The 26,359-nt window shown below is 41.3% G+C and overlaps 1 protein-coding gene across 1 annotated transcript in view; it reads left to right on the top strand.

Moving 5' to 3' along the window:
- The first annotated feature begins 229 nt into the window (after positions 1 to 229).
- The window catches only part of rlim (ring finger protein, LIM domain interacting), a 45,371-nt gene continuing 19,241 nt past the window's right edge, over positions 230 to 26,359 (top strand). The window contains exons 1-2 of the mRNA XM_080187914.1: positions 230 to 328; positions 22,873 to 23,078. Of these exons, the coding sequence (XP_080044040.1) occupies positions 22,895 to 23,078 (184 nt within the window). The 5' untranslated portion in view covers positions 230 to 328; positions 22,873 to 22,894. The remainder of the gene's footprint in view (positions 329 to 22,872; positions 23,079 to 26,359) is intronic.

Below are 26,359 nucleotides of genomic sequence, written 5' to 3'. Positions count from 1 at the left end.
CCCACCCCCACCCTCCCTCCTCCTCCTCCTCCTCCTCCTTCTCTAGGAACCTTTCTCCGGGGATCGGGGTTGAGGAAGGGGGGGGGGGGGGGAATGGTTTGGGGGTCGGGGTTGTGTGACGGAGGGGACGGGAGAACGGGTGGGACCCGGCGCCGACTTCCTGTTTCCGCCAGCCTGCCTTCCTTCCTTCCTTCCTTCCCTCCCCCCCACCGCCACCACCACCTCCCTCCCTCCCTCCTCCCTCCTCCTAACAATGGTGGTAACGGTGTGAGCCGCCGCGGCCCTCCCGGATCGGATCGGATCGGATCGAGCGCGGCGCTGCGAGCAGGTGAGAGCCGGCGGCCGCGGGGACGGGGACGGGCGGCGGGGAATGGAGGCGGCCGGAGGCAGGGAAGGCGGCGGGGCCCAACTTAACTTGCCGCCTGCCCAGCCTCAAGCCGCCCCGGTCACACCCTGGACACCGGCGGCTGTGCCTGTGGCCTGGCGAGGAGGGGGGGGGTGGGGGAAAGGCCCAGGCTCTGCGGCCTAGTACCGCTACTACCCCCCCCCCCCCCCCACTCTCAGGCCAGGCGAGGCTGAGGGCCCCAGGGTTTCCCCGGGCGGATTAAAAAGCCCAAACCCCTGGCACCGAATGTGTCCTTAAAAAATAATAAATCCCTTTGTTAATATAATTCAACATCATCTTAACCAGCCTCTTACACAGAGCCGCAATTATTTTATATTAAAAAAAACACCATTTATTTTATAGTTTGTCCCAGCCTTTGTTCCCTTGTCGGTGCTGGGTCATTTTCTCTTTATTTTTATCTTGATTAAGTAATTTAGTATTTTCTCGTGTGTCACCCCATTCCCTGGCGGCGTCCCTGACTGGGAAAGCTCTAGCATAAATTCAGTTTTAAAATGTGTTTAAAATACAATTGCTGCCTGTTGATTTTTTTTTCCTCCTTCCCTTTTTGCCCCTTCTCTCTCTCTCTCGTCCTGGTATCAGGCGCCCATTGAAATACCGTGAAGACATTTAAGATTTTTATGCGATTGCGTAACTGGGTTTATCTAGGTCAATAGTGTGACACAGTGGAAGGTAGCAAAACACAACAGAAGCAGATAGTTGCTCAAGTTGGTGTGGTTTTTGGCCTTTCAAAAGTGAGCATTGCTGGAGTGGAGACTGTTCCACAAACAGAGCTTTATTGAAGTTTACTGATTTCTTAACTGTGTGGCAGGGGACTTTTATTTGATATTTGCAAACTGAAAACTCCAGGAGATAAATTGTTCAGTTTTATTGCTCTGATACAGAAGGTGAAGCCATATGAGATCTCAGGTGAGCTGGTAAGAAGGATACAAAATTGGCTTGGGCATTGAAAGCAGAGAGTAGTAGTGGAAGGCTACTTCTCTAACTGGAGGTCTGTGACAAGTGGTGTTCCACAAGGATCATTGCTGGGGCCTCTGTAATATGTAATAAATGATTTGAAGGAAAATGGAAGCGGTCTGATTCGTAAATTTGCAAACGATACAAAAATTTGGGGAAGAGCGGATGGTCAGAGGATACAGTAGGATATAAATCAGCTGGAGAGCTGGGCTGAAAGATGGCAGATGGAATTTAACCCGGACAAATGTGAGGTGATGTGACTAAGAAAGTCTACCGCAGAAGGAAAATATCCAGTAAATGGTAGAGCCCTTAGAAATATTGGCATACAAAGTGATCTGGCATACAGATGCACAGTTCCCTGAAGGTGGCAATTGAAGTGCTGAAGAAGGCATATGGCATGCTGGCCTTCACCGTTCAGGGCATTGAGTATAGGAATTGGAAAATCATGTTGCAGCTGTGTAAGACAAAGGTTAGGCTGCATTTGGATATTGTGTACAATTCTGGTCGCTACACTACCAGAAGGATGTTGGTGTATTGGAAAGGATGCAGAAGAGATTTAGCGGAATGTTGCCTGGTTTTAAGGATATGGATTATGAAGAAAGGTTGAACAAACTTGGATTATTTTCAGAGGATGAGAGGGGGCCTGATGGAGGTTTACAAGACTATGACAAGCTTGGATAGAGTGAGTCATCAGTCTTTTTCCCAAGGTTGAAGGGTCAGTTACTGGGGAGCATAGAATCATAGAAACCCAACAGTGCAGAAAGAGGCCATTTGGCCCATTGAGTCTTCACCGACCACGATCTCACCCAGGCCTTACCCCCATATCCCTACATATTTTACCCACTAATCCCTCTAACCTATGCATCTCAGGACACTGAGGGGCAATTTTAGCATGGCCAATCAATCTAACCTGCCCATCTTTGGACTGTGGGAGGAAACCGGAGCACCCAGAGGAAACCCATGCAGACACAAGGAGAATGTGCAAACTCCACACAGTGACCCAAGCCGGGACTCGAACCCAGTGAAGCAGCAGTGCTAACCACTGTGCTATTGTGCCACCGGGTTGAAAGTGAGATGGAAAATTTAAAAAGATGTCAGGCAAATTTTTCAGAAGGTCGTGAATACCTGGAACCAGCTGCCTGAGGAGGCGATAGAAGCAGATTCTATAACACTGTTCAAGAGGATTTGGCTAGATACATGAATAGGCAAGGAATAGAGGGATATGGACCATGTAGAGGCAAGAAAATATTAAATTAAAAGAGGCATATCTGTCAACACAGACTTGGTGGGCCTGTTCCTGTGCTGTACTGTTTTTTGTTCTGTTTTTTCCTTACAAGCTTACACTGCTCAGGAATTGGTAGAGCAGTTTGGGCATTTTTGATTTGATTTATTATTGTTACATGTATTGGGATACAGTGAAAAGTATTGTTTCTTGCACATTATACAGACAAAAACATACTGTACATGGGGGAAGTAAAAGTGATGGTGCAGAACATAGTGTTGTAGTTACAGATAGGGTAAAGAGAAAGATCAGCTTAATATATAGGAATTCAAGTTTTCTCACTGACCAAATTTAATTTATTTTAAATTTTGATTTTATTTCCTTTTGTACATCCCTCTTTTTGCAAAGGCAGAGTAGGATTTTTGCCAATATTTTGTTGCAATTTTGTCTCACAGTTCAGTCCCTATTAACATTCTTTAAGTTAGATAATCAACACTCACATCAGACTGGCCTGCATGGTGACACATGATGTAGTAAGGATGATTTATTTAGAATAGTTGTGGAGCTTGTTTTATAGGTTATAAGTCTATCTGGTTGTAAATGTATATTGATAAATGTACATGACCTGTTGATCAAAAATGTTAGTTTTGAGTAGTGGTGCTTGATATTGCTAAGTATTTACCTTTACACATTTAACAAGCTGGCTTCTCTACATAGTTCTGGACTGTAACTGCAGGCTTTTACACTATATTTGTCATACCTTCACTTGCAAGGATGTCATGTGGGCTTTCTCCAAAGGAAATTGGTTATTACAGCCCTGATTTGTATCCTGAACCCTGATTTCCAGGACCTTTTCTGATTCTCCAATAGACCATAACAGTTGAGTAAGGTTTATTTTAATCTTTCTGGTTTTTCTTGGAGCTTTGCATTCTTCCCAGTTCTGGTTAAATACAATAACTGCCTGTGATGTTGGGTAATAGATTCCTATGTGACATATTTTGTTGTTTACTTTTAATATGTGAGGCAGGAGAAAATTGGGAAATGTGACAGAAGAGAATTAAATAAATTGGGGGAAACAATTTTATCCCGTTATTAAAAAGCAACTGAGCATTTCAAAAGAAAGATGAACTATAAGCGAATTCAGTGTCTAGGAAAATTCAACATTGTTATGACAAGATTCTTGGGTGATTTGCCTTTGAGAGAACGGCAGCATTTGTGATTTTTGTCCTTCCACGATCTATTGAAAATGTGCTGCAAAAGCAGAGATTTAAGTTGTTGCACTTCCTTTCATAGTTTGAAATTGTCCATGTTTCACAGCCATATAACAAGGTGCTGAGAACACAGGTCTCGTAAACTAGCACCTTGGTCCTAAGTGTCAGCTTGATGTTATTCCATTTCACATGATGGCCAAATGTGGTAGCTGCTGTCCATGTGTGTGAGTGTATTGAGTTTTGTGTCAAGAGACAGATGGTCACCATGGACCCATGGTAGCAGAATTTGCTAACCACTTCCAGCAAGGTAATCCCTCAAATATATTGGCATGAGGTGACTTTACTGGCATGGACACATTCACAGGATGGAAGTCGGATGTATACCCATGGATATTCTGTATGGTGAGGTAGCTGGGGCCAGAAGACCAGCAGGACCCCCATAACTCTGCTTCAAAGATGCTTACAAGGGTGACGTGAAGGCCAAAATATTGACTTTTGCAACTGGGAGATTTGACGACACAGGGAAGTGGCAACTTTACTTGTGGGCCGGCATGTCACCATGATGATCAGCGGTTTGGCAACAGGTGCCAATGCCAAAAGCAACAATCCACAGTGACACCTGATAACCATTCGCATGCAGTACTTGTGGCAAAACGTGTCTCTTGTCGATTGGTCCCTTCAGCCATTAGCAAATGTGCACTATATGAAGCTACCCCATCCCCAACAGATTTGATTTTCTGCATCTTTGTCGTCTTTTGTAGGTGGAAGGATGTTGATGGCTGCAAAATAACAAGGTCCTAATAGCCTTTCATCTCTGTATAGAAAGATTCCAAGCACAATAAAAATGCAAACAGTAAATTGAAAGAGGAAGATGAAATTGGTCCAGAGAAAGGATGCTGAGAGATAAAATTTATGACTGTCACCACTTGCATGTTGTTAATATTGATGTGGAGATGCCAGAATTGGACTGGGGAAGGCACTAAGAAGTCTCATAATGCCTGGTTAAAATCCAGTGGGTTTATTTGGAATCATGAGCTTTCGGAGCACTGCTCCTTCATGAGATGAGTGGGATTCACTCACCTGATGGAGGAGCAGCGCTCTGAAAGCTTGTAATTCCAAACAAACCTGTTGGACTTTAACCTGTGTTGTGAAGTTTCTTACTGTGCTTTTAATATTGGCATTGCCCTTGTGAATCAGATTCCCAAACCATACAATAGACATTCCACTTATTCTGAAATAGCCTGTTAGTACTTGCTGCCTCAGCCAGAGGAAGCGGTGGTGTAGTGGTATTGTCACTGGCCCAGGTGATGCTCTGAGGAGTCGGGTTCAAATCCTACCGCGGCAGACGGTGACATTTGTTGTTAAAATTCATCTGATTCATAAATGTTTTTTAGGTTTGGCCTACATGTAACTAGATCTACAGCAATCTGACTCTTAAATGCCATCTGAAATGATCTACCAAACCACTCAGTCAAGAACAATGGGCAATAAATGTTGGCCTAGCCAACGATACCCACATCCTCTGAATGACTTTATTTTTTGGGGTCCATTGTATTACTTCATGGACAAGTCAAAATCTTGTGCTAATTCTGAGTCTGGATGCCTGTGTATTTCTAACCTTTGGTATTTTGCCCATCATTGAATACTTTGGATTTTGTTTTCCAGTTGAAATCCGTCAGTACTGGCAGTGGAAACTTAGACCACTTCTTGGGCCCAGTGTTAGCAGTGCTGACTTCCAATGAGTTGCAATGATGACTGAAGCCTAGATGAAGCTTCATCTATATGGTCCCAGTAATGTGATTTAACCATTACAAAGGAAGAATGGCATCCTTAGTGGTCTCAGAGAATAAGTGCCAGGTTATCTGCAATGTAGTTTTGTGAACAGCCATCTAGAAACGGTGTTAAGATTGCCCAAAATGTATTCAGCATAACAAACTTTTATTTATTGGTGCTTTCGTTATCCTCATCTTGATTTTGTGTGAAGGATGAAAGAATAGTAACTTTGCTAATGCCCTTCAGGGAAGGAAGTCTGCTGTCCTTGCCTGGTCTGGCTTACGTGTGACTCCAGACCACAGAATCTTAACTGCCCCCTCGAGCAAGTAGGGATGGGCAATAAATGCAGACCCAGCCAGTGATGTCCACATCCCATGAAAGAATAAGTAAAAAAAAAATTAGGAACCCTATTTTAAGATACTGATGCATTGAAAAGGTAAATTCAGTGGAGAGAGAAACTGAATTAATGTTTTGCGTTCATTTTCTTTTATTGGCGGTCATTAACCTGAAACATCAATTGTGTTCATCCCTCTCCACATACGCAAGACTTGCTGAATATGTTCAGCATTTTCGGTTTTTCTTTCAGATTTCCAGCATCTGCATTACAGGGGATTTTTTTTTTATTCAAGGTAGATTTACTAGGCTGATAGTAGGGATGGGGGAGAATATCATAAAATAGGAAAAACTGAGATTGTACTCAGTGTGGTAAGGAATATTGAAGAGAATTTAAGTATTCAACATCTCAGAGGACGGGTTAAGGAATTTTTACTGGAAGAGGAATTTTTGCCCCCAAGGAGTTCAGTCTCTGTAGACAGTCCGGTGTGGTACGAGGGAGTGCTGCACTGAGGTCTGCTTCTGTTGGTTCCGCTGGATTTCAGATATCTTATGACACTATTTGAGGGGGATTAAGCAGGCAATTGCTTAAAATTTGGGGCCAGTGTTGCAAGTATGAAACCTAAATTAGATTTGAAGATTAGAAGGAATATTTTAATGCAGGGGGTTATTAGATTACCACAGATTTTACCACATTGGATACTGAAACGGCAAGGCACGAGCTGAAGCTATTCAGTTAGTTCCTCTTCCTTGCTGTTTCTCCATCTCCAGTAACAATTTGTGTCCCTGTAAACTCTGGAGGTATTTATCTAATTTCCTTGTGAAGGCTATTGCTGAATCTGGATTTAATGGGATTGAGAGTTATAGATAGGCCTGATAGGTAGGGATATGTTCAGCGCAACTTGTGGGCCAAAGGGCCTGTTTGTGCTGTAGTATTTTATGTATCCACCACCCATCAGGCAGTGCATTCCAATTCCTAACCAATGGTTCCATAAAACCAGTTTTCCTTGTATCACTTCTCATTCTTTTGTCAATGACCTTAAATCTCTGGCCTTTGGCTATTGACCTTTAGCCACTGGGGGCTCTGAAATTATACTATCTAAACTCTTCTTGCTTTTCAACATCTCTATCAAATCTCCTTTTGATTTTATCTGCTTAAAGAGACAACCCTGATGTCTCCAATCTCTCTACAAAACTGTCATCCCTTACCTGGAGGACTATTCTAAGAACTGAGTATAATCTCCAAAGCCTTCATATCCTTCCCGTAATCCCAGCTGGGGCCTAACTAGGATTTTATATAGGATTTAACGATCTCTCTGATTTTGGTACCCCATGTCTCTGGTTATAAAACTCAGGGTCCTATATGCTTTATTAATTAACCTGTTGACCTGTTGTAAATATTTGAAATTTGCATGAATCGAATGTGTATTTCTGGGCTCATTTCCTCTTGGCTACTCACAATAGTATTTTCATGCACTGTGAACCTTTTTAGGTCCAGTTACTCAGTTTATAGAATTGTACAGTACAGAAGGAGGCTGTACAGCCTAGTGTGCTTCTGTTGTCTCCTTGAAAGAGCTTTCTTTTAAAACTTTGAATCTAATTCCACCACCTTTTTCAGACAGTGTGTTTCTGCTCATCATAGCAGATGTATGAAACAGGGTATAAAACATTTTGTCTTTCTGACAGTTTATATCTGTGTCTTTTACTTACCAGTCAACCTGCGGGTGGATACAGTTTCTCCTTAATCTACTGTTCTCTGGGATAGAGAATCCCAAAGCCTAATGACACTCTGAAGAGAAGTTCCTCCTTTTCCCATCCTGTACGGGAGACCCCCATTTTTAAACTGTGCCATGAAGCCCTAGATTCCACCTGCTTTCCCCCCCCCCCGGCATTTACCTGGCAAAACCGATATCAGTGGGTATTGGGGGAGGACTATCCACTGGTTGGAGTTGTACCTCGCACATAAGATGGTTGTGTTTGTGGAGGGTCAGTCATCTCAGCTCAAGGGCATCACTACAGAAGTTCCTCCGAGTAGTCTCCTAGGCTGTCATCTTCAGCTGCGTCATCAGTGACCTTCCCTGTGTCGCAAGGCCAACAGTGGAGATGTTCGCTGATTGTGCAATGTTCAGCATGATCCACGGCTCCTCAGATATTGAAGCAGTCCATGTTCAAATGCAACAAGATCTGGACAATATTCAGACTTGGGCTGACAAGTGACAAGTAACAAATGCACCACACAAATGCCAGACAATGACCATTAATAATAACTAACCATTGCCCCTTGACATTCAATCACTGAACCATCACTGAATCCCCCCAATGTCAACATCCTTGGAGTTACCATTGACCAGAAGCTCAACTCGCCACATAAACACAGTGCTACAAGAGCAGGTAAGAGGCTAGCAATAGTGTGGTGAGTAATTCGCCTCCTGACTCCCCATTTGTCTGGATGGACGCAATTCTAACAACACTCAAGAAGCTTGACACCATCTAGGGCAAAACAGCCTGTTTGGTTGGCACAACATCCACTCCCTGCACCACCGAGGCTCAATAGCAGCAGTGTATACTATCTACAAGGCACATTGCAGTATTTCATCAAAGATCCTTAGACAGCACCTTCCAAACCCTTGACTATTTCCATCTAGAAGGACAAGGGCAGTAGATACATGGGAACTGCCGCCACCTGCAAGTTCCCCTCCAAGCCACTCACCATCCTGACTTGGAAATATATTGCTGTTCCTTTGCAGTTGCTGGCTCAAAGCCTTGGGATTATCTCCCTAACAGCATTGTGGCTCAACCCACAGCATGTGGACTGCAGCAATTCAAGAAGGCAGCTCACCAGCACCTTCTCAAGGGTAACTAAGGGTGGGTATTAAATGCTGGCCAGCCAGTGGTGGTCATGTCCCGTGAATGAATAAACAAAAAGCGCTGTCAAACCCCCTCAGCATCTTGTATGTTTCAGTAAGAGCTTGTTATTCATGTAAACTTCAATGAGTATTAGTGCAATATTTCCTCAAGACAAATTGTGTATCCCAGAAATCAGCCTTGTGTACCTTCTCTGAATTGTTTCCAATGCAAGTGTATTCCTTGTTAAGTAAGGAAACTAAAACAGTATACAGTGCTCCAGTTGTGGTCTCACCAAAGCTCTGTAGCATGACTTTCCTACTTTCAAATTCCACCCTTTTTTTTTAACTAAAATTCCATTTACCTTCCGAATTACTCATTGTTCCTGCATGTTAATGTTTTGTGATTTATGTGCAAGGACACCCAGATCCTTCTGTACTGTAGCATTCTGCAATCTCTCTCAATTTAGATACTGTTCTCCTGCCAAAACCGACATTTCACATTGCACTCCATCTGCCAGTTGTTCTATCCACTCATTTAACCTATCTGTTTCTCTTTCATACCCTTCTCACCACTTGATCTCTTGCATATCTTTGTAACATTATCAAATTTGGTTATAATACAGTCTGTCTCTTCATCCAGGAATAATTCCTGCAGTACTCCACTAATTACAGCTTGTCAACCTGAAAATGATCCACTTATCCTGATGCTGTTTTCTATTAGTTAGCCAATCTACATGCCATGATAATGTGCCAATCCCAACACCATAAGCTCTCGTGCAGTAATCTTTTATGTGGGCCCTTACCGAATGTGTTTTGGTCATTCAAACATCGGTCTCCTGATTCTCCTTTATCCACCCTGCTTGGCACAGTTTAAAAATAGGGGTCTCCCATTTAGGATGGGAGAAGAGGAGGAATCACAGATTCCCGCTCTCCTCCTCCTCTTGCTGCTGCTCCACAGATGGAATCTATCATTGGAGGAGAAGCAAGGGCAGGAGAGAAGAAGCCTTTGACTGAAATTCAAGGAGCAGTTATCCTGTATGATGAGTCTGACACATTCGACTGCCGGAAACCCATTAACGAAACCAAGAGCATACCTGGGAGAGCTGCTCGTACCAAGAATGTCATGTGAGGGCAGCACAGAGAAAATTCCCTGTAATCCTGTGGTGCTGGTGGATGAGGTAATCTTGGTTTATTATTGGGAATTGTATTCAGATGACAGGCTTAGCTAAGAGATGGTAACAAGTTCAGAATTGGTGATCTGCAACCATTTTGCACAGTTGTTAAATTTGTAGAGCAAATTTACCTTAAGACTAGCCTAGATTCTTATAATTTCTTTTCAGTGGGTGTGATCTCTTGATTGATTTCAAGACACTTTGTGTTTTCCAAGCTCTTCAAAGTTCTCACCATGAGTTGAGAGGAGGGATAGCTGCATTTTGGTGAGACTTTCTACCTTTGTTAATATATTTGATCTACTCCTGTGCTGACGTGTTTTCGAGTCCAGGTGACCCTTTGTCAAAGGGTCACCTGGACTTGAAACGTCAGCCCTTTTCTCCTTACAGATCCTGCCAGATCTGCTGAGATTTTCCAGCATTTTCTCTTTTACCTCAGGCTTGAGTAAAGTGCTGAACTTGTGCACCATCTGAATCAGTACAAAGAGGCAGCTGGGGAGATAATTGAACTGGAGCCAGAGAAACAAGTCCTGACGTGACCCAAAAAGAGTGGCTTTGATTTTGTTGTCATTATGAATTTTAGAACAAGATACTGTGTTTTTTTAATGACTCTTTGCTTATGGATATAGTGTCAAAATGCAGCATGTTGTTGTGAAATTAGAAAGAACTAAATCTAAAGCCCGGATGTAATTGCAATTGGCCACAAATATATGGTAGGTTGTTTTAGGTGGTGTGACAATTAGAACAGTTAGGAATGGAAATAAACCACATGTTGTGGAAATGGGACATTTTTATTCATTCAGGGGACGTGGGCTTCATAGGCCAGGCTAGCATTTATTGCCCATCTCAATCCTGCAGCAGTCCATGTGGTGTAGGTACACGCACAGTGCTGTTAAGGAGGGAGTTTGACTCTTCCAAGGCCTCATCCAGATTCAACATTGCCTCTATTCTCTCTCCACAGATATTGACAGACATGCTGAGATTTTCCAGCATTTTCAGTGCAGGAGGAGTTGTGAATGGTGTTGAGTTGTTATTGATCCTTCGGATGGTTCATTGGTTCCAAATTGTAAGGGAAGAAGAAAGGGTCTGAGGTTGTGAATGGTGTTCTTGTTTTCAAATCCCTCTACTCAATTTTTTTCAGCTTTTTGCCACAGCCCACACTTCCAGACTGCCCAGACTCTGGGTTTGTACTCAACTTTGTTCCCTCCATTCCAAGAGAGGCTTATCCTGCAGCCACTGCTCCTCTAGTCTTCTGAATAATTCCCTGCAACTATTGTCTTTTCCTTCCTCGTCTTTCTAAAATCGTGCAACTTCAGTGAACATCCCCACTTCTGACATTGTGATGGAAGGAAGATCTTTGGTGAAGCATGGAATAGAATGGAATGATTGCCCGTGTGGAATGCTATTAGAGAAATGGGAGAGATTCATAGTCAAGGGAGTAGGAAGAGCAGTTTATATCCACAAGCTAAGAGGAAAGATGTGACTGCTTTCAAATGTTTTTGTGTGGCAATTGGCACACCCGTGGCCAACTTGATATAATCTGCCTATACATTTCCAGGCACCTCCATCTTAACTTCCAAAACTGCTTTAAGTTAATGACTATGAATTTTGCTTTTTCAGGCTACAGTATATGTTGGGAGCATGCAGATGTAACCTTTTTTTTATCTAAGTACTGGTGAGTGTGTGACTAAACCATTGCAGTCTTGAGTCAGTGGCTCACCTACGTGTTCAGTATTTTGTTGGAGAATAGATAAACCAGAGGTTGTTGCTGAGATACCTGGAGGTGATGGCCTAGTGGCATTATCACTAGACTATTAATCCAGAAACTAAGTTAATGTTTTGGGGACCTGGATTCAAATTCTGCCGTGCCATGGTGAAATTTGAAAAACAAATCTGGAGTTAAGAACCTGTTGATGGCCATGAAACCACTGTTGTAAAAACCTGTTTGGTTCCCTAATGTCCTTTAGGGAAGGAAGTCTGCTGGTCTGACCTACATGTGACTCCAGAGCCACAGCAATGTGGTTGATTTTGACTGCCCTTGGGCATCTAGAGGTGGACAATAAATGCTGGCAATTTAGTGATGATGAATAAAAAAAGGCTGTTTTTGATTCTAAATTGTAAGTGCCATCACTGTCTCTGCACCCAACTGAAGTGGAAAGAGAAGGCCAATTAAGGTTCTGATGGTTTTCCTAATCTTGTCAAAATCCCTTTTGACACTCAATAATTTTGGTGAAGGATACACTCCCAAACATCTTACACTAACATCTTTTATTCTACTGTATTCCCAACATTTGTTGTTTTGCTTTGTTGTACAAATTATTTTTCTTTGGTGTGTTTGAATACATTTATTAATTGGAGTTGCATTCTACACCTGTTTTGTTTTACGATATAACTTGCAAAAAGATATTTGAATTTTTGATCACTGACTAGAAGAAAGAGGCAACAAGATTTCATGTTTTAAGATTTACTGCAATGAACAGCATTGTCTATATGCTCTAAACTCCAGAAAACATGTCCCATTGAATTTTGGAAAAGATCAAAACTCTGCCTCCATGTTTACTTATTGCCCAGTCCCATTAGTGGAGTCTTCATTGTCTAGGAACTGGTCCAAAGGTATTTGTGGCTATTGATGCTTTGCTGCCTTTTTGCTATTCTAGCCAGATAACTTCTTCATCTGTGATGGATTTTCACAGTCAGAATTATCCTGGTGATTCCTCCCTCCAGCCAAAGCCAGGTGGAACTTCCAGCTTCTGATGCAGGACTGGGCTGGCTTTCTCCCTCCTTCTCCCTCTGTCCTGCTCTGTCTCTTGAACACAAATTGAGATTCCGTACTATCAATGGTCTGTAAGCCCCTAAAGTCTGTACTATGGTCTGTATTGCATGTTCTTCTGAAAGCCGTTCCCCCTGAATCCAGGTAGCAGTGAGGCTAGGCAGAGTTGGGTTTGTTCAGAAGTGGTCTGCTTGGTGATGGAAGCTTAAACTGAGTAATTGTTTGACTGTGCAATTGATACCTGAGTCGGGCAAATCCACACTATTCCTGTTGATTATTGTTTCACTGAATAATCTAATCACCACCCAGGTTATGTAGAGAATACCAGAAGTCTGTCATTGAGCTAAAGGCAGCAATTAAAAGTGCTTAACTGTGCAAGTTTTGCCTGACAGTTTCTCATTTAATTCAAACTGTATAAGTAAATTTGATGGTTTGTGACCTGTAGCTTCAGATTATGCAGGTTCCCCTGATGCTGTCAAGAGCAGAGTTGAAGACCTTTGGTGGGTGTCACTTGATGGGAAAGTTGATGGAGTGCCTTCCAATTGGCCATTCAGCTGTGAGAACAAAACTGGAACATTTGATGGTATCCAGTGAACAATTTGAAGGTTTTAACAAAAGTAAAAATATTTACTTTGCGGTCAACAGTGAGGCTGAAAGTGTTTCACAAACGCGTTATGAAACAAACTGACACCAAGGTGCAAAAGAGTATATTCAGACAGTTGACCAGAAGCATGACCGGTTGACCAGAAGATTGAATAGACTGGCTCTGTACTCGTTGGAGTTTAGAAGGCTGAGGGGGGATCTCATAGAGACATATAAGATAATGAAGGGGATAGATAGGGTAGAGGTAGAGAGATTCTTCCTGCTTAGAAAGGATAGCAGAACTAGAGGGCACAGCCTCAAAATAAAGTGGGGGGGGGGGGGTGCAGTTTAGATCGGAGTTGAGTAGGAACTTCTTCACTCAAAGTGTGGTGAGTCTCTGGAATTCTCTGCCGGTTGAATTGGTGGAAGCTACCTCGCTGAATATATTTAAGTCACGGGTAGATAGATTTCTGATAGATAAGGGAATTAAGGGTTATGGGGAGAAAGCGGGAAAGTGGAACTGATACACTTCAGATCAGCCATGATCTTACTGAATGGTGGTGCAGGCTCGAAGGGCTAGATGGCCTACTCCTGCTCTTATTTCTTATGGTCATTTTTGCAAAATGGTGGTAATACCAACACCTGCAATTTCATTTAAGTCACACACCACCTTGGCTGGAAAGTGTGTCGCCATTCCTTTGCTGGGGTGCTATGTCAAAGTCCTCGAATCCCTTCCCTAGCAACATATATTGACACACCTACACCACAGGGGCTGAGGCAGTTCAAGAAGGCAGCTCATCACCACCACCTCAAGGGAAATTAGGATTGGGTAATTAACCCTGGTCTTGCTGGTAATGTTTGCATTACAGAAACCAGTAAAAACGAAGGTAGTGTGATTAATGTCACGTGTATATGTACTAAAAAGCACTTGACAAAGTACACATGAATTGAATCTTGGCAAAATTATAATATTGAGATTTATGGTATGTTAGACATTGATATAAAGTTGGCCAAAGTACAGGGAGAGAGTAGTGAATGTTATCAGGTTAGAGGGAAATAAATACTGGTGCTCCCCAGGTTTCAATAATAGAATCGCTGCTTTTTTTTTTGCTGTAATAATGATCTGAATTTGGGTATACCTAGGCGTAATTTCCTAGTTTGGAGTCAATATGAAATAGAAATGTAGAAAACAATGAAGAAGATAGTACAGACTTCAGTATAAAAGAAAAAGAGACTGGTAGAGTGGACAGATTTAAGGCAGATTAAATTTATTGCAGAGAAATGTGAAGTGATTTGTTTTGACAGGAGGAATGAGGAAAAGCAATATAAACTAAATGGGCAATACTGGAAATATTCAGCAGGTCAGGCAGCGTCAATGGAAAGGGAAACAGAACTTCTGATCCATGACCTTTATTGGAGCACACTTTTCTGATAGATGGCAGACCTGAAACAGCTGTTTCCTTCTCAACTGGTGCTGTTTGACTTGCTGCATACTTCAGTGTTTTCTGTTTTCATTTCAGATCATCAACATCAGTTGAATCTTGCTTTTGTAAAGTGAATGGTACAATGTTAGAGTGTGCAGGAATGGAGGTACCTAGTAATATATTACATAAATCTTTGAAGGTGTTATGACATGTTGGAACGCCTGATTAATAGAGGCTATCAGTTCTTTGTCTTCATTGTTGGAGGCATAGTATGCAAAAACAAGGAAATTATGCTGAACCTTCGTAAAACTTGGCAGTGCCCCATTTGGAGTATTGTGTTCAAGTCTGGGCATCACAATTCAGGAAAGATGTTAAAGCCTTGATGGGGGGGGTGGGGGGGGGGCTGGCTGGAAAATAAGGTAATGTATGCAATTTAAGAGCTTCTTGTGTCATTTACTTGCATGGGTAGGGAATTGGTTTACTGATGAAACAGAGTTGGGGTAAGTGGATCATTTTTGGGTGGCAAGCTGTAACTAGTGGAATTTCACAGCATTCAGTCCTGAGCCCTTGACTATTTACAATCTGTATTAATGACGTTGAAGGAATCAAGTGTATTGTAGCCAAATTAGCCAACAGTACAAGGAGACGTGGAGTCTACAAAGGGATACATATAGATTAGGTGAACGGGCAAAAAATTGATAGATGGAGTATAATGTGGGGGAAATGTGAGATTGTGCACTTTGGCAAGAAGAACATTATTTTAAATGGAGAGAGACTGCAGAATGCTGCGGTACAAAGAGGTCTTGATGGCCTCGTGGTTAACATGCTGGTACAGCAAGTAATTAGGACACATGGAATGTTGGCATTTATTGCAAGGTGGGTGAAGCATAGATCATAGAGAAATCTTGTTACAACTGTACAGAGCATTGGTGAAACTGCATCTAGAGTGCTGTGTACAGTTTTACATGAGAAATAGGAGCAGGAGTAGGCCATCTAGCCCTTCGAGCCTGCCCCGCCATTCAGTAAGATCATGGCTGATCTGAAGTGTATCAGTTCCACTTTCCCGCTTTCTCCCCATAACCCTTAATCCCCTTGTCTATCAGAAACCTATCTACCTGGTACTTAAATATATTCAGCGAGGTAGCCTTCATCACTTCAACAGGCAGAGAATTCCAGAGATTCACCACTCTGAGTGAAGAAGTTCCTCCTCAACTCCGATCTAAACAGCACCACCACCACCACCACTCCCCCCCCCGCCTTATTTTGAGGTTGTGCCCTCTAGTCCTGCTATCCTTTCTAAGCGGGAAGAATCTCTCTACCTCTACCCTATCCATCCCCTTCATTATCTTATATGTCTCTATAAGATCCCCCCTCAGCCTTCTAAACTCCAACGAGTACAGATCCAGTCTATTCAATCTCTCTTCATAGGCTAACCCCCTCATCTCTGGTATCAGCCTAGTGAATCTTCTCTGCACTGCCTCCAAGGCCAATATATACTTCCACAAGTGCAGCAACCAAAACTGCACACAGCCCTCCAGCTGCGGCCTCACCAGTGCCCCATACGGTTGCAGCAAGACCTCCTTGCTTTTATATTCTATCCCCCTCGCTATAAAGGCCAACATTCCATTCGCCTTCTCGATTACCTGCTGCACCTGCAGACTGGGTTTTTGCGATTCGTGCACAAGGACCCCCAGGTCCCTCTGCACCTATTCCTAATTTAAGTAAAGATGCATTTACGTTGGAAACAGTTCAGAGTAGGTTTGCTAGGCTGATTCCTGGAATGAAGGGGTTGTTTTATGAGGAAAGGTTGGAAGTGCTGGGCCTATGTTCATTGGAGTTCAGAAAAATGACTGGCGGTCTTATTTGAAAGATGAAAACTACTAAAGGGACTTGATGAAGTTGATGTTGAAAGGATTTCCCCTTTTAAAAAAATGTTTTTAAGCGATTTACTCCCATAATACCAAGGATGAGCTTCAGTAAAGTGGAGAGACTGCAGAAGCTCGGGTTGTTCTCCTTGGACCAGAGAATGTTAAGGGGTTATTTGATAGGGGTCAAGATCACAAAGAACTTTATTGGAGTAATTAAGGAGAAACTATTTCCAGTGGCAGAGAGGCTGATAATTTAAGGTGACTGACAAACTAAATCAAAGTGATATGAAACAATTTTTCCCCAATGATTTGTTGTGATGGAATTGGAGCCACTTGACACTTGACCAATCACTTTCAAAAGGGAATTGGATAAATATGGGAAAGGAAAAAGATTGCAAGGCTATGGCAAAAGAACAGGGGAATGTGAGACTTTGGTTAGCTCTCCCAACAAAAGCACAAGCACGATGGGTGGACTAGCCTTCTCTACCATACTGTGATTCTAGAATTCAGATTTTAAATTTGGTTTATGAAGTGGTAGCTTTAAATTGATGTCTCTTTGACACTGATTCCAAACATAAGAAATAGTCTCTCCCTAATCACCTTATCAGAATCCTTTACTATTCAGACATATTTTATGAAATCTCTGCTCCAGCAATTAGCAGCATTATCTCAAAGCACTCCTCAACTGTAGCTTCTCATCTATGATATATAACCACCAAAAGTGATCAGTGCATTTGTTTTGGTAGTAGTGGAGTGAGAATACCTATCAGGACTGAGAACTCATTGCTGGTCCTCAAATATTTCAGAATGGGACGTGTTTGTTGAGCCTTTATGGTCTCTTACCCTTTCCATTTGTCTGTCTACTTAATGCAGTATGTTCTGATGTATATTGACTATTTCAGGGCATAAACAAAAGATAAAATTGTTCAAAATGTGGTCATGTCTTAATGATTAAGATAACCTATATATTGTTGTGATTGCCAGAGATACAAGTATTTCACTAACATGTCAGTAGTATGTTGATAATATGGTATGGAATATGAAATTGCAATCAGATTTGTTCCTTCCTTCACACTAAGGTGCAGATTTATACTGTTGTGGACTAAGCTCACAGGAGTTCAATAACCAGAAAGGAAAACTTAATTTAAACTCTCATTATTTATGACTTGTTTTCCTACTTGAGTAATGTTGCAATGGTGTACAAGTCCAAGCAGTAGAGGTGGTGGCAGTCAGTGATTGGCAGTTTGTGCTATGGTGGTAAACTATTATGTCAAGCGTCACCTGGAGTGGCTCAGGTGTCTCACTCTGGCATGGCAGCGTCTGCCACATTTGCTATGAGAAGGTGTACGATTCTCTGGGCCATCTTCTTGGCCTGCTGAGCCTTTTGTTTCTGTGCCCTCCCCTTCGAATGCTCTTCTAAACTGTCAACCTCCAGATGCCATAGCCATCAGCAATTGTCTCCCAGATCTGTCATCCTTATCTTTCTTGAGATGGCCTTGTAGCTGAGGTATGAATGGCCAGGAGATCATGACAAATTGGCCAGTTCACCATGTGCAGAAGCAGTGACTTTTTTGGAAAAGCTGCTGTTGCACTGACTTAATGTGTTCTATATCTCAGAACAACAGATTAAATTGCTGCAGAGATGGGCAAGTTCAACCTTTGCTTGTAGATACCAGCATTCATGTTATCAAGTAACAAACTAGGTGTTTGAGTACACATGAATTATCTTGGTATCAGCAGAGAAATTATTTCCTCATGTCCATTCATACAATGTACTCATTAACCCAACGGACAATTACTTTGTATGCCCAACAGTAAACACCAGTGTCAATAGCATTCACCACTATTACTGTATTACATCTTCACGTGCAGCAGAATGACGTCGATGTCATTCGACATGATTTTAATTGTGTGGTTACAGTCAGCTAGTGTCAGTAAAGGATTTGCATATTTTCATGAAATTTACGTTGGCAATTCTGGTCACTGGCTCTGGCATTTGAATGTCTGCCGTGTGTGTGTGTGTGTATATGTGTGTGTGTGGAGGGGGGAGAGAAGGTGGAGAGGACAAATGAGAATGATCGCTCCTGCAAAAGTCTGGGTTTTTACAAAATTCTATGCGAGCCTGAATTTTTCACAGTACTTGAGCAGTAGTCCTTTAGATAATGGTAGAAATGATGGTACACAGAATAAAAATTTGTAAATTGTTAGAACAGAGAGAGTAGGATTTGGATCCAATTTAGTAAAAGGCAAGTCTAGAACTGATTAACATGTGCAGTCGTCTTTTAGGTAGAATCGTAGAGGCAAAACCTTGGAATTGTCTAAAAAGTTGTTAGACTATGCACCCTGGCTTCATTACTGAGATGTTCCAGTGGTCAAAGTGTACCGATGGACAGCAAGATACAGACATTTTAGCTGTTTGTTTTTTGACTTGTTTTTAAGGGAAATATGATGTAGTGGAGATTAAGCTCTCTTATTCCTCAGAACCAATAATTGTGTGTCTCCAAGCGGTACAACGGAGGCAGTGGCGCAGTGGTATTGTTATTGGACTAGCAATCCAGAAACCCAGAACAAGATCTGGGGCCTTGGATTCAAATCCAGTCAAGGCCGATGGTGAAATTTAATTCAATAAAATTCTAAAATTAAAAGTTTAATCATGGCCATGACACCTTTGTCGATTGTGGTAAAAAACCCACCTGTTTCGCTAGTGTTCTTCAGGGAAAGAAATCTGTGGCCCTTACCTGGTCTGGCCTAAATGTGAAACTAGATCCCAAAGCGATGTGGTTGATTCTCAAATGTCTTCCGAAATTAGGGATGAGCAATAAATACTGGCCCAGCCAGTGATGCTTCACATCCTGTAAAACGAATAAAAATAAAACAAGAAAAAAATTGTTATTTTAACATTGGTAGTAACCCATCAGTGTTGAAATAATGGCTGCTGGGAATTCAAGCTTCAGTCTCTGCCGGACGTTTGGTGCTTGAGATATTCGTTGAAATGGGAGTTGAATCTGATTGTCACAATTAAAAATTCTAACCATTCTGCTTTGTACGCAAGATGGGACAATGTGAAGATGCCAGGAACAAACACTAAGAGCATGAAATGATTGGGGCCAAAACTACTGAGCAAGCTGAGGTGGGGACAGTTGACTTGGGAGAGAAATCATTTGGATTGAATTTGATTTATTGTTGTCACGTGTATTAGCATGCAATGAAAAGTATTGTTCCTTGTGCGTTATGCAGACAAAACATTCTGTTTATAGAGAAGGAAATGAAAGAGTGCAAAATGTAGAGTTACAGTTACAGCTAGGGTATAGAGAAAGGTCAACTTAATGCAAGGTAAGTCCCTGAAGCAGCAGGGAAGAGGCTGTTTTTGAGTTTGTTGTGGAGTGACATGTTGTTCAAAAAGTAGCTCAAACCCAAATTGATTTATTTGGATACCTGTTGTTCAGTACTTCATTCACTCTCGAGATTCCACGAGGTTGCTGTCATAAAGTGTGACTGCAATAAGCTAGACTTATACTAACTGGGTGAGATGAGTTTAGACAAAAGTTTCTATCACTGTTTTCAAGATGTTATCTTTATACGCAGAGACATACAGATATGTAATGTGTACTACAGACTGGACCTATTAATTCAAAGCAGTTTTATACTTGAAAAGAATTGAATAGTTTAATATTAAAATGGTGACTGTTTTTCCCTATGATTTCAATCTGAATTAAGCAATTTTAGGTTAGAAGACTAATAGTGAAAGTTCAAGATGTGATTCTCGTCCTGCTGTTATAATAATGGATTTGTATTCAATCAGCCACCTACAAGGCAATGTTTGGGATGTCCCAGTCAAATTTCTTTCAGGCATAAGTTCACACACAAAGATACTTCATAAATGGTCCCTAATTCACAATTTCAGAATACTCTGCAAATAACTGGAGAGGGAGCATTTTGCGCTTCAGTGGGCATTCTCATGACTCCTTGTGAAAACAGGGCCCTGTCTCTGAAATTGGATTACTCAATGCTGGATGCAATAAATGTGGAAACACTGTTAACATTGTCACAGCAGATGTTTGACAATAGATTTACGCAATTATTCTCTGCCCAGCATTGTCAGCCTGCAAAATAGTGTCAATTTCATAGTTTGCAAAATCTTAAAGAAGGGGGAATGAAAATGTGGAATATTTTTCGCTAGCTGTGCACTTGGCTATTCAGTTTCAGAGATCTTCTGATTTGGCAAACATCCAGAAAGGAATCCAAGCTACAAAATTCACTCAGAGTTGCTTGTTGGTGGAAACAGGGGTCCTTAAGTTTGAAAAGACAGGTCTCCATGGCAAAGGGTGAATTAACTTGCAGGCACCTGTAATGAGCGGTTGTTTGGGAAAACGTTCTCCACTTGGAAAAACCTGGATGGCACAATAGTACAGTGATTAATATTGCTGCCTCACAGTGCCAGGAACCCAGGTTCAATTCCGGCCTTGGGTCTTTGTGTGGAGTTTGCACATTCTCATCTGCGTGCTCTGTTTTCCTCCCACAGTCCAAAGATGTGTAGGTTAGGTTGGTTACCCATGCTAAATTGCCACTTAGTGTCCCAGGATGAGTGGGTTAGGAGGATTAACAGGATAAATACATATGGAAATAGGGCCTGGGCTTGCTGGAGAGTCAGTGCAGACTCAATAAACCAAATAGTCTCCTGCACTGTGAGGACTCTGATTTTACAAATAACCCAGTGCAGGGGGGAAAGGATGTTATTAACCAGCCTGTGCAAATACTCCAGAATTTAGTGAATTCAGTGTCACTGTTCAGTGGCATCTCTGAGTTTTTGAAATTTACTCCTCCAGAGGCTTTATGGATGCCCATTTTGATGAGTATATTCAAGACCAAGATGGACAGAGTTTTGGACACTAAAGGAATTGCACATGGGGATGGGCTGGGAGAATGGAGTTGATATAGAAGTTCAGCTATGATCCTGCCAAATCGTACAGCAGTCTCAAGGGGCGAATGGCCTACTCTTCTTTCGTATGTTCTTAGGGTAGGATTTGAGCTCTCAGTCTCGTTGCTGCTTCAGCACCATGCCGTAGCCACAATTTTCAAATATACGTTCCTATCCTTCATTCACCACACCATGCATTCAGATGCCTAAAACTCTGTTTGGATATCCAAATCTAAAACAATAAACCTCCCCATCATCCTTTTAAAACCCTCCTTGATGGATCATCTCCACCTCCTCCTCTTCTCCCCCGCCCCACCCCTCCCAACCCCACACACACACACACACCCGCACCTCCTTTAGCTTAGTTCAGTTTTTTTACACCTTTAAAATAACTGGGATATTTTCTATGAAGGTGTTATGTAAAGCCAGATAGTATTATTCCCACAATACAGAGGACTGAAATGACTAGATGTGACTCTACAGCTGCAGGGTGAAGGCATCCTAATGTCTGAAGTATGTTTGCACTATTGCCAACGTTGTAATGTGAATGCAAGCTGAATCTCCAGAGCCTCAGGTTTGACACCAAGTGGAAATGGAGAGGGACTTCTTGCTGGAGGGAGTCAGGTATTGTCTATTCCAAACATGCATTAGTCACATACCACAGTTGAATAATAGAACAAGATTTTAAGCTTTGCATCCCAAGCAGGTTATTAGGAATCACATGGCAGTGAAGATCTTAATGTTAAAATTTCAATTTTTTAAAATGGATCTCCATGCTTATGCATAAAATCAAATAATCTGATCGTATCAAGAATGCCCTTCGAATCAAATTTCAGAAAATAACTTGCATTTTGTATTTTGCAACCTCAGAGAACCCAAGTGCTTTAGTGCCAATTAAGTAATTGTGAAGTGAATTCACTGTTGTGGAGCAACCAGTTTGGCCAGAAACATCCTACTAACAGCAATGAGATATGTGATCAGATCTGCTAATTGAGGGTTAAACATTGGCTAGGCTACAAGGGAGAACTGCTCTCTCTGAATAAACTGACAGATCTTTTTTCATGTGCTTGAGATGAATGAGCGAGGCTCCATTCAACATCTCATCTGAAAAACAGCACCTTCAGTGTAGTTTTGCGCTGCATTGCCGTCCAAGATTACATATTCAGGTCTCTAGAGTAAGATTCTGACTTGAGGTGAGATTGCTAGCAGTAAACCAAGACTGGCGTAATACAACTACATTGTCAGTACTCTATAGAGATGAGCATTTTCATATTTTGGAAAGTTACAAGGGAAATAGGATATTGAAAGGAAAATGTGAAATTGATAGCTCTAGCTTCACATTGTATAAACTTAAAATATATACATTACAACCCTTTTTTCACACCATTTTCTCTAGGTAAAATCTATTTTATCTCATTATGGAAAATGCTGCTAATGAAGATGGAGGAAATGAGCAGGCTGACACTCAGTCTTCTACTGAAGATCAGCGCAGGCGCCAGTCAGACCGCCTGGATCGGGAGGAAGCCTTCTATCATTTTGTCAATAACCTGAGTGAAGAAGAGTACAGGCTGATGAGGGATAATAACCTGTTTGGTACACCAGGTGGGCAACCTTAAAAAATGAATATCCTTATTTCCTGAGAGAAAGTATGATGAAGGTATAAACTTGTCACTGCTCCTGTGGATTTTGAGCTGTACCATGGTGCCCAGATAAGAAATTTGACTTTAGGTTTTACTTTTCTTGGAATGCAAAATGAAGGTTTATTTTCCTCAACTAATGGGTGATGCCTTACGTTAAGGAGTGGCCAAACGCTGGCAGGTGTTCCTGTTACTGTAGGTAAAATCACTCCACTTTGTCCAGTGTTTTTGCTTACAATTAATAGGTCTTGAAAGTAACAAAATGTGTATGTTTGTGTGTTGTTTAGTTACCTGTAGCAGATTCCAATCTTGAATACTGTTGAGTGTAGTAGTCACTCTGAACCAGCAATTATGACAATTTAATTGGAGATAGGATTAGTGTCTAAATTTTCATAAATGCACCCGCTCCCCTTCAAATTTATGCCCCCCCCCCCCCACCACCCCAGTATTGTTTGTGGAAGCATAATACTGCTATTTTTAAGCAGATCTTCCATGGCATTGCTCATGTTGAATTAGAAGTTTGCAAAGAAAGTAGTACTGGATAGACAAAGTGTGTAAGGCTACTAGAGATTTTTGCTTCTGGAACGTAATGTTTCTCTTGTACACTGCAGGAAGATAGGTATAAAATTGTTTTACTTGCTTTCCTCCCGCTGTAATGGGAATAAATGTAAGTGTCAAGGAAAATGGTAGATTCGCCAAAAACTGGACACTTGATCTTCAGTGTCTCTGCTGAGTTATGTTTCTGTATTTTGTTTAGTATCGAGGATTGTCCCTCTCAGAATTGGGCGTAGCAAGTTAGCTACATGTGGTTCAATAAGTATTTTTACTTTAGTTGTTTGGTTAAGGGCATTTCATCATTAGCAACTAAAATATTAAACAGACAGCCACAAATTGTATAGCTCCATATCTACGCTGCACTACTTCGCTACCTGCATAAGATATGAGGTTTTAGACCGGAGTTCTATGGATCTGATGAAATTAAACTATACATGTGTTGTTTCCCCTGTACAAAATATAGTTCATTTAACCATGTAAACTACATACTGCAGATGCTGGAATCGGAAACAAAAACAGAAAATGCTGGAAAATCTCAGATCTGACAGCATCTATAAAGAGGGAATAGAGCCAAAGTTTTGAGTCTGGTTGTCTCTTTGTCAGAGCTACTCTGTCTCAGATGCTATCAGACCTGCTGAGATTTTCCAGCATTTTCTGTTTTTGCTTCCGATTCCAGTTTCTGTTTTTGCTATATTGTAAGGACATTGGATGGATATTGTTAAGTAAGTATCTTCAATGGGCACAGCAATGTTTTTAATTTGCTCAAGTAACGTTCCCTTTACTACAATAACTTGCACAGTTTTCCTTCATCTTGTTTTTACATGTAAAACAAATTCCAGTTATTTGGGTGGTTTGGGGATTTCTTGGCTTTGTTCAGTAGCTTCCCATTGTTGGTTGGGTTGTGGAGGGGGGAGGATGATGCTGATAAATAGCAAGTTTTGGCAAGCTTTACGAATGGCCAGTTTTGCTGTCGTTTAAACAAATTGTGGGTGTTGCAGGTACATTGTACAAATTGACATGGATGAATTCTATTTTTAATTTGTTGTCATAAGTAAGCACCTTTATTTGGCTGATGGCTCTGGAAAATCCCGTGAACCTGAGTCTTGGGATTTCCAGAGGACCACTGGACTCTGGCAAATGCTGACATTTCATTCTGCGCTTCAGTGTTAGCCTTGTGAATTTTGCTATTTTTGCATGACTTGTGTTGCGGGCGATATTTCTATTCCAAAATGCTTTTACTTTTTCAAAGGGAAATGGTGGTCAAAATCACCTGCCAAAAAATATTTGGATTGATTTTGTTTCACTTTGTTTAACTGGTTGCTAACGGCTTACTTTTGGTTTTCATTCATCTTTAATTTTTCTTTGGAAGCCTTGGTCCTCATTTTTGACTGGTATGTTCCCTATCTATCCCCTTGTGGGTCATTGCCAATTGCGTGTAGATGTGTGTAGTGGTTGGCTGTGCAGTGTGTGTGTGTATGGATATATGTTTAAACTCCAGGTGAATTTTGATTGCGTAGAATACAGTATATTTACATTGAAAAATTCATGCATTTAAGTGTGAAATGCTACTTTAAAAACTGATGATACCCAGCAATATCTGTGAACTGGATGTAGCTGTCTTGAATTTAATGGTATTGGGGTGTGCATGGGGCTTAACTGTATTGGAGATTAGTCTTGCAATTCGATAATACTGGAACCTAGTTTTAGAATCAAACAGAATTTGAGTATCTGTGCTGGAATTTGGCAGCACTGAAGTGAAGATAGTGGTACTTTTTAGGGTAGAAGAAGGGCTTGATCTGGTTGAATGTTGAGAGGTTTTTTTTCATGAAGAGCTGATGTCTCCAAGCGCTTAACATCCAATGAATTACTTTGGCTGAAGTAGTGAATGGAATTGGAGCTTGGTACACTAATAGATACTTGGTGCCTGTAAGATGATGTCCAAGTCTGGCAGCACTCATTTGTTTGCTTCCAAGTGAGTCTTGCAAATAACTGAAATTATTGGTATCTGATGTTTCTTTCTATATCTTAGAGCTATTGCTTATTAGATTGTTTCCAGCTATCCACAGAACTGTTAAGGATAGTCAGTCCTTCTAGTGTCTGAAAAGCTGTAGAAAATCAGCTTATATTGTGAAAGAAAAGCTCTGAAGAAGAATCATACGGACATGAAACATTAACTCTGTTTCTCTCTCTACAGATGCTGTCAGACCTGCTGAGTTTTTCCAGCACTTTTGTTCTAAAATGGCATGCTGCAGTAGGATAAACTGTGTCTGTGTGTCTGTTTGCTTACTCTCATGCTTTCTGTATATTTGATGCACTTTTTGAAATTAATAGCCTTCTAACATAAAACTATGACAGGTGTGTAATCCATACAATTCACCTGCATGAAATTTGGTCTCCAGTTTTTCTTAAAATAAAAGCTACAGCTTTAAGATTCAAGATATTTACTATGATGAGAATCAAGTGTGGCAAAAGTAAGCTTGATTTTAATATTAATTATTTTCTTTCCCTCATTTCCAGTGTTGCTCATGAATTTCAGGATACACTTTTTTTAAACCTGGCTGTGTTTCTTTCCTTACGCTACCAGCTCTTTACTTTATATGTGCTAATTTGCTTCTGTCATTATCTTGGCTCATTTTCTAGTCTCTTTTGTTTCCCTCTGTCTTTGTTCTCTTCTGCTTTCCTCCACAGGGC

The sequence above is a fragment of the Carcharhinus amblyrhynchos genome, chromosome 4 (assembly GCF_965287045.1).
Source record: "Carcharhinus amblyrhynchos chromosome 4, sCarAmb.v2.hapA, whole genome shotgun sequence".
In the NCBI taxonomy this organism is placed as follows: domain Eukaryota; kingdom Metazoa; phylum Chordata; class Chondrichthyes; order Carcharhiniformes; family Carcharhinidae; genus Carcharhinus; species Carcharhinus amblyrhynchos.
This window is presented reverse-complemented; position numbering and strand designations above follow the sequence as displayed.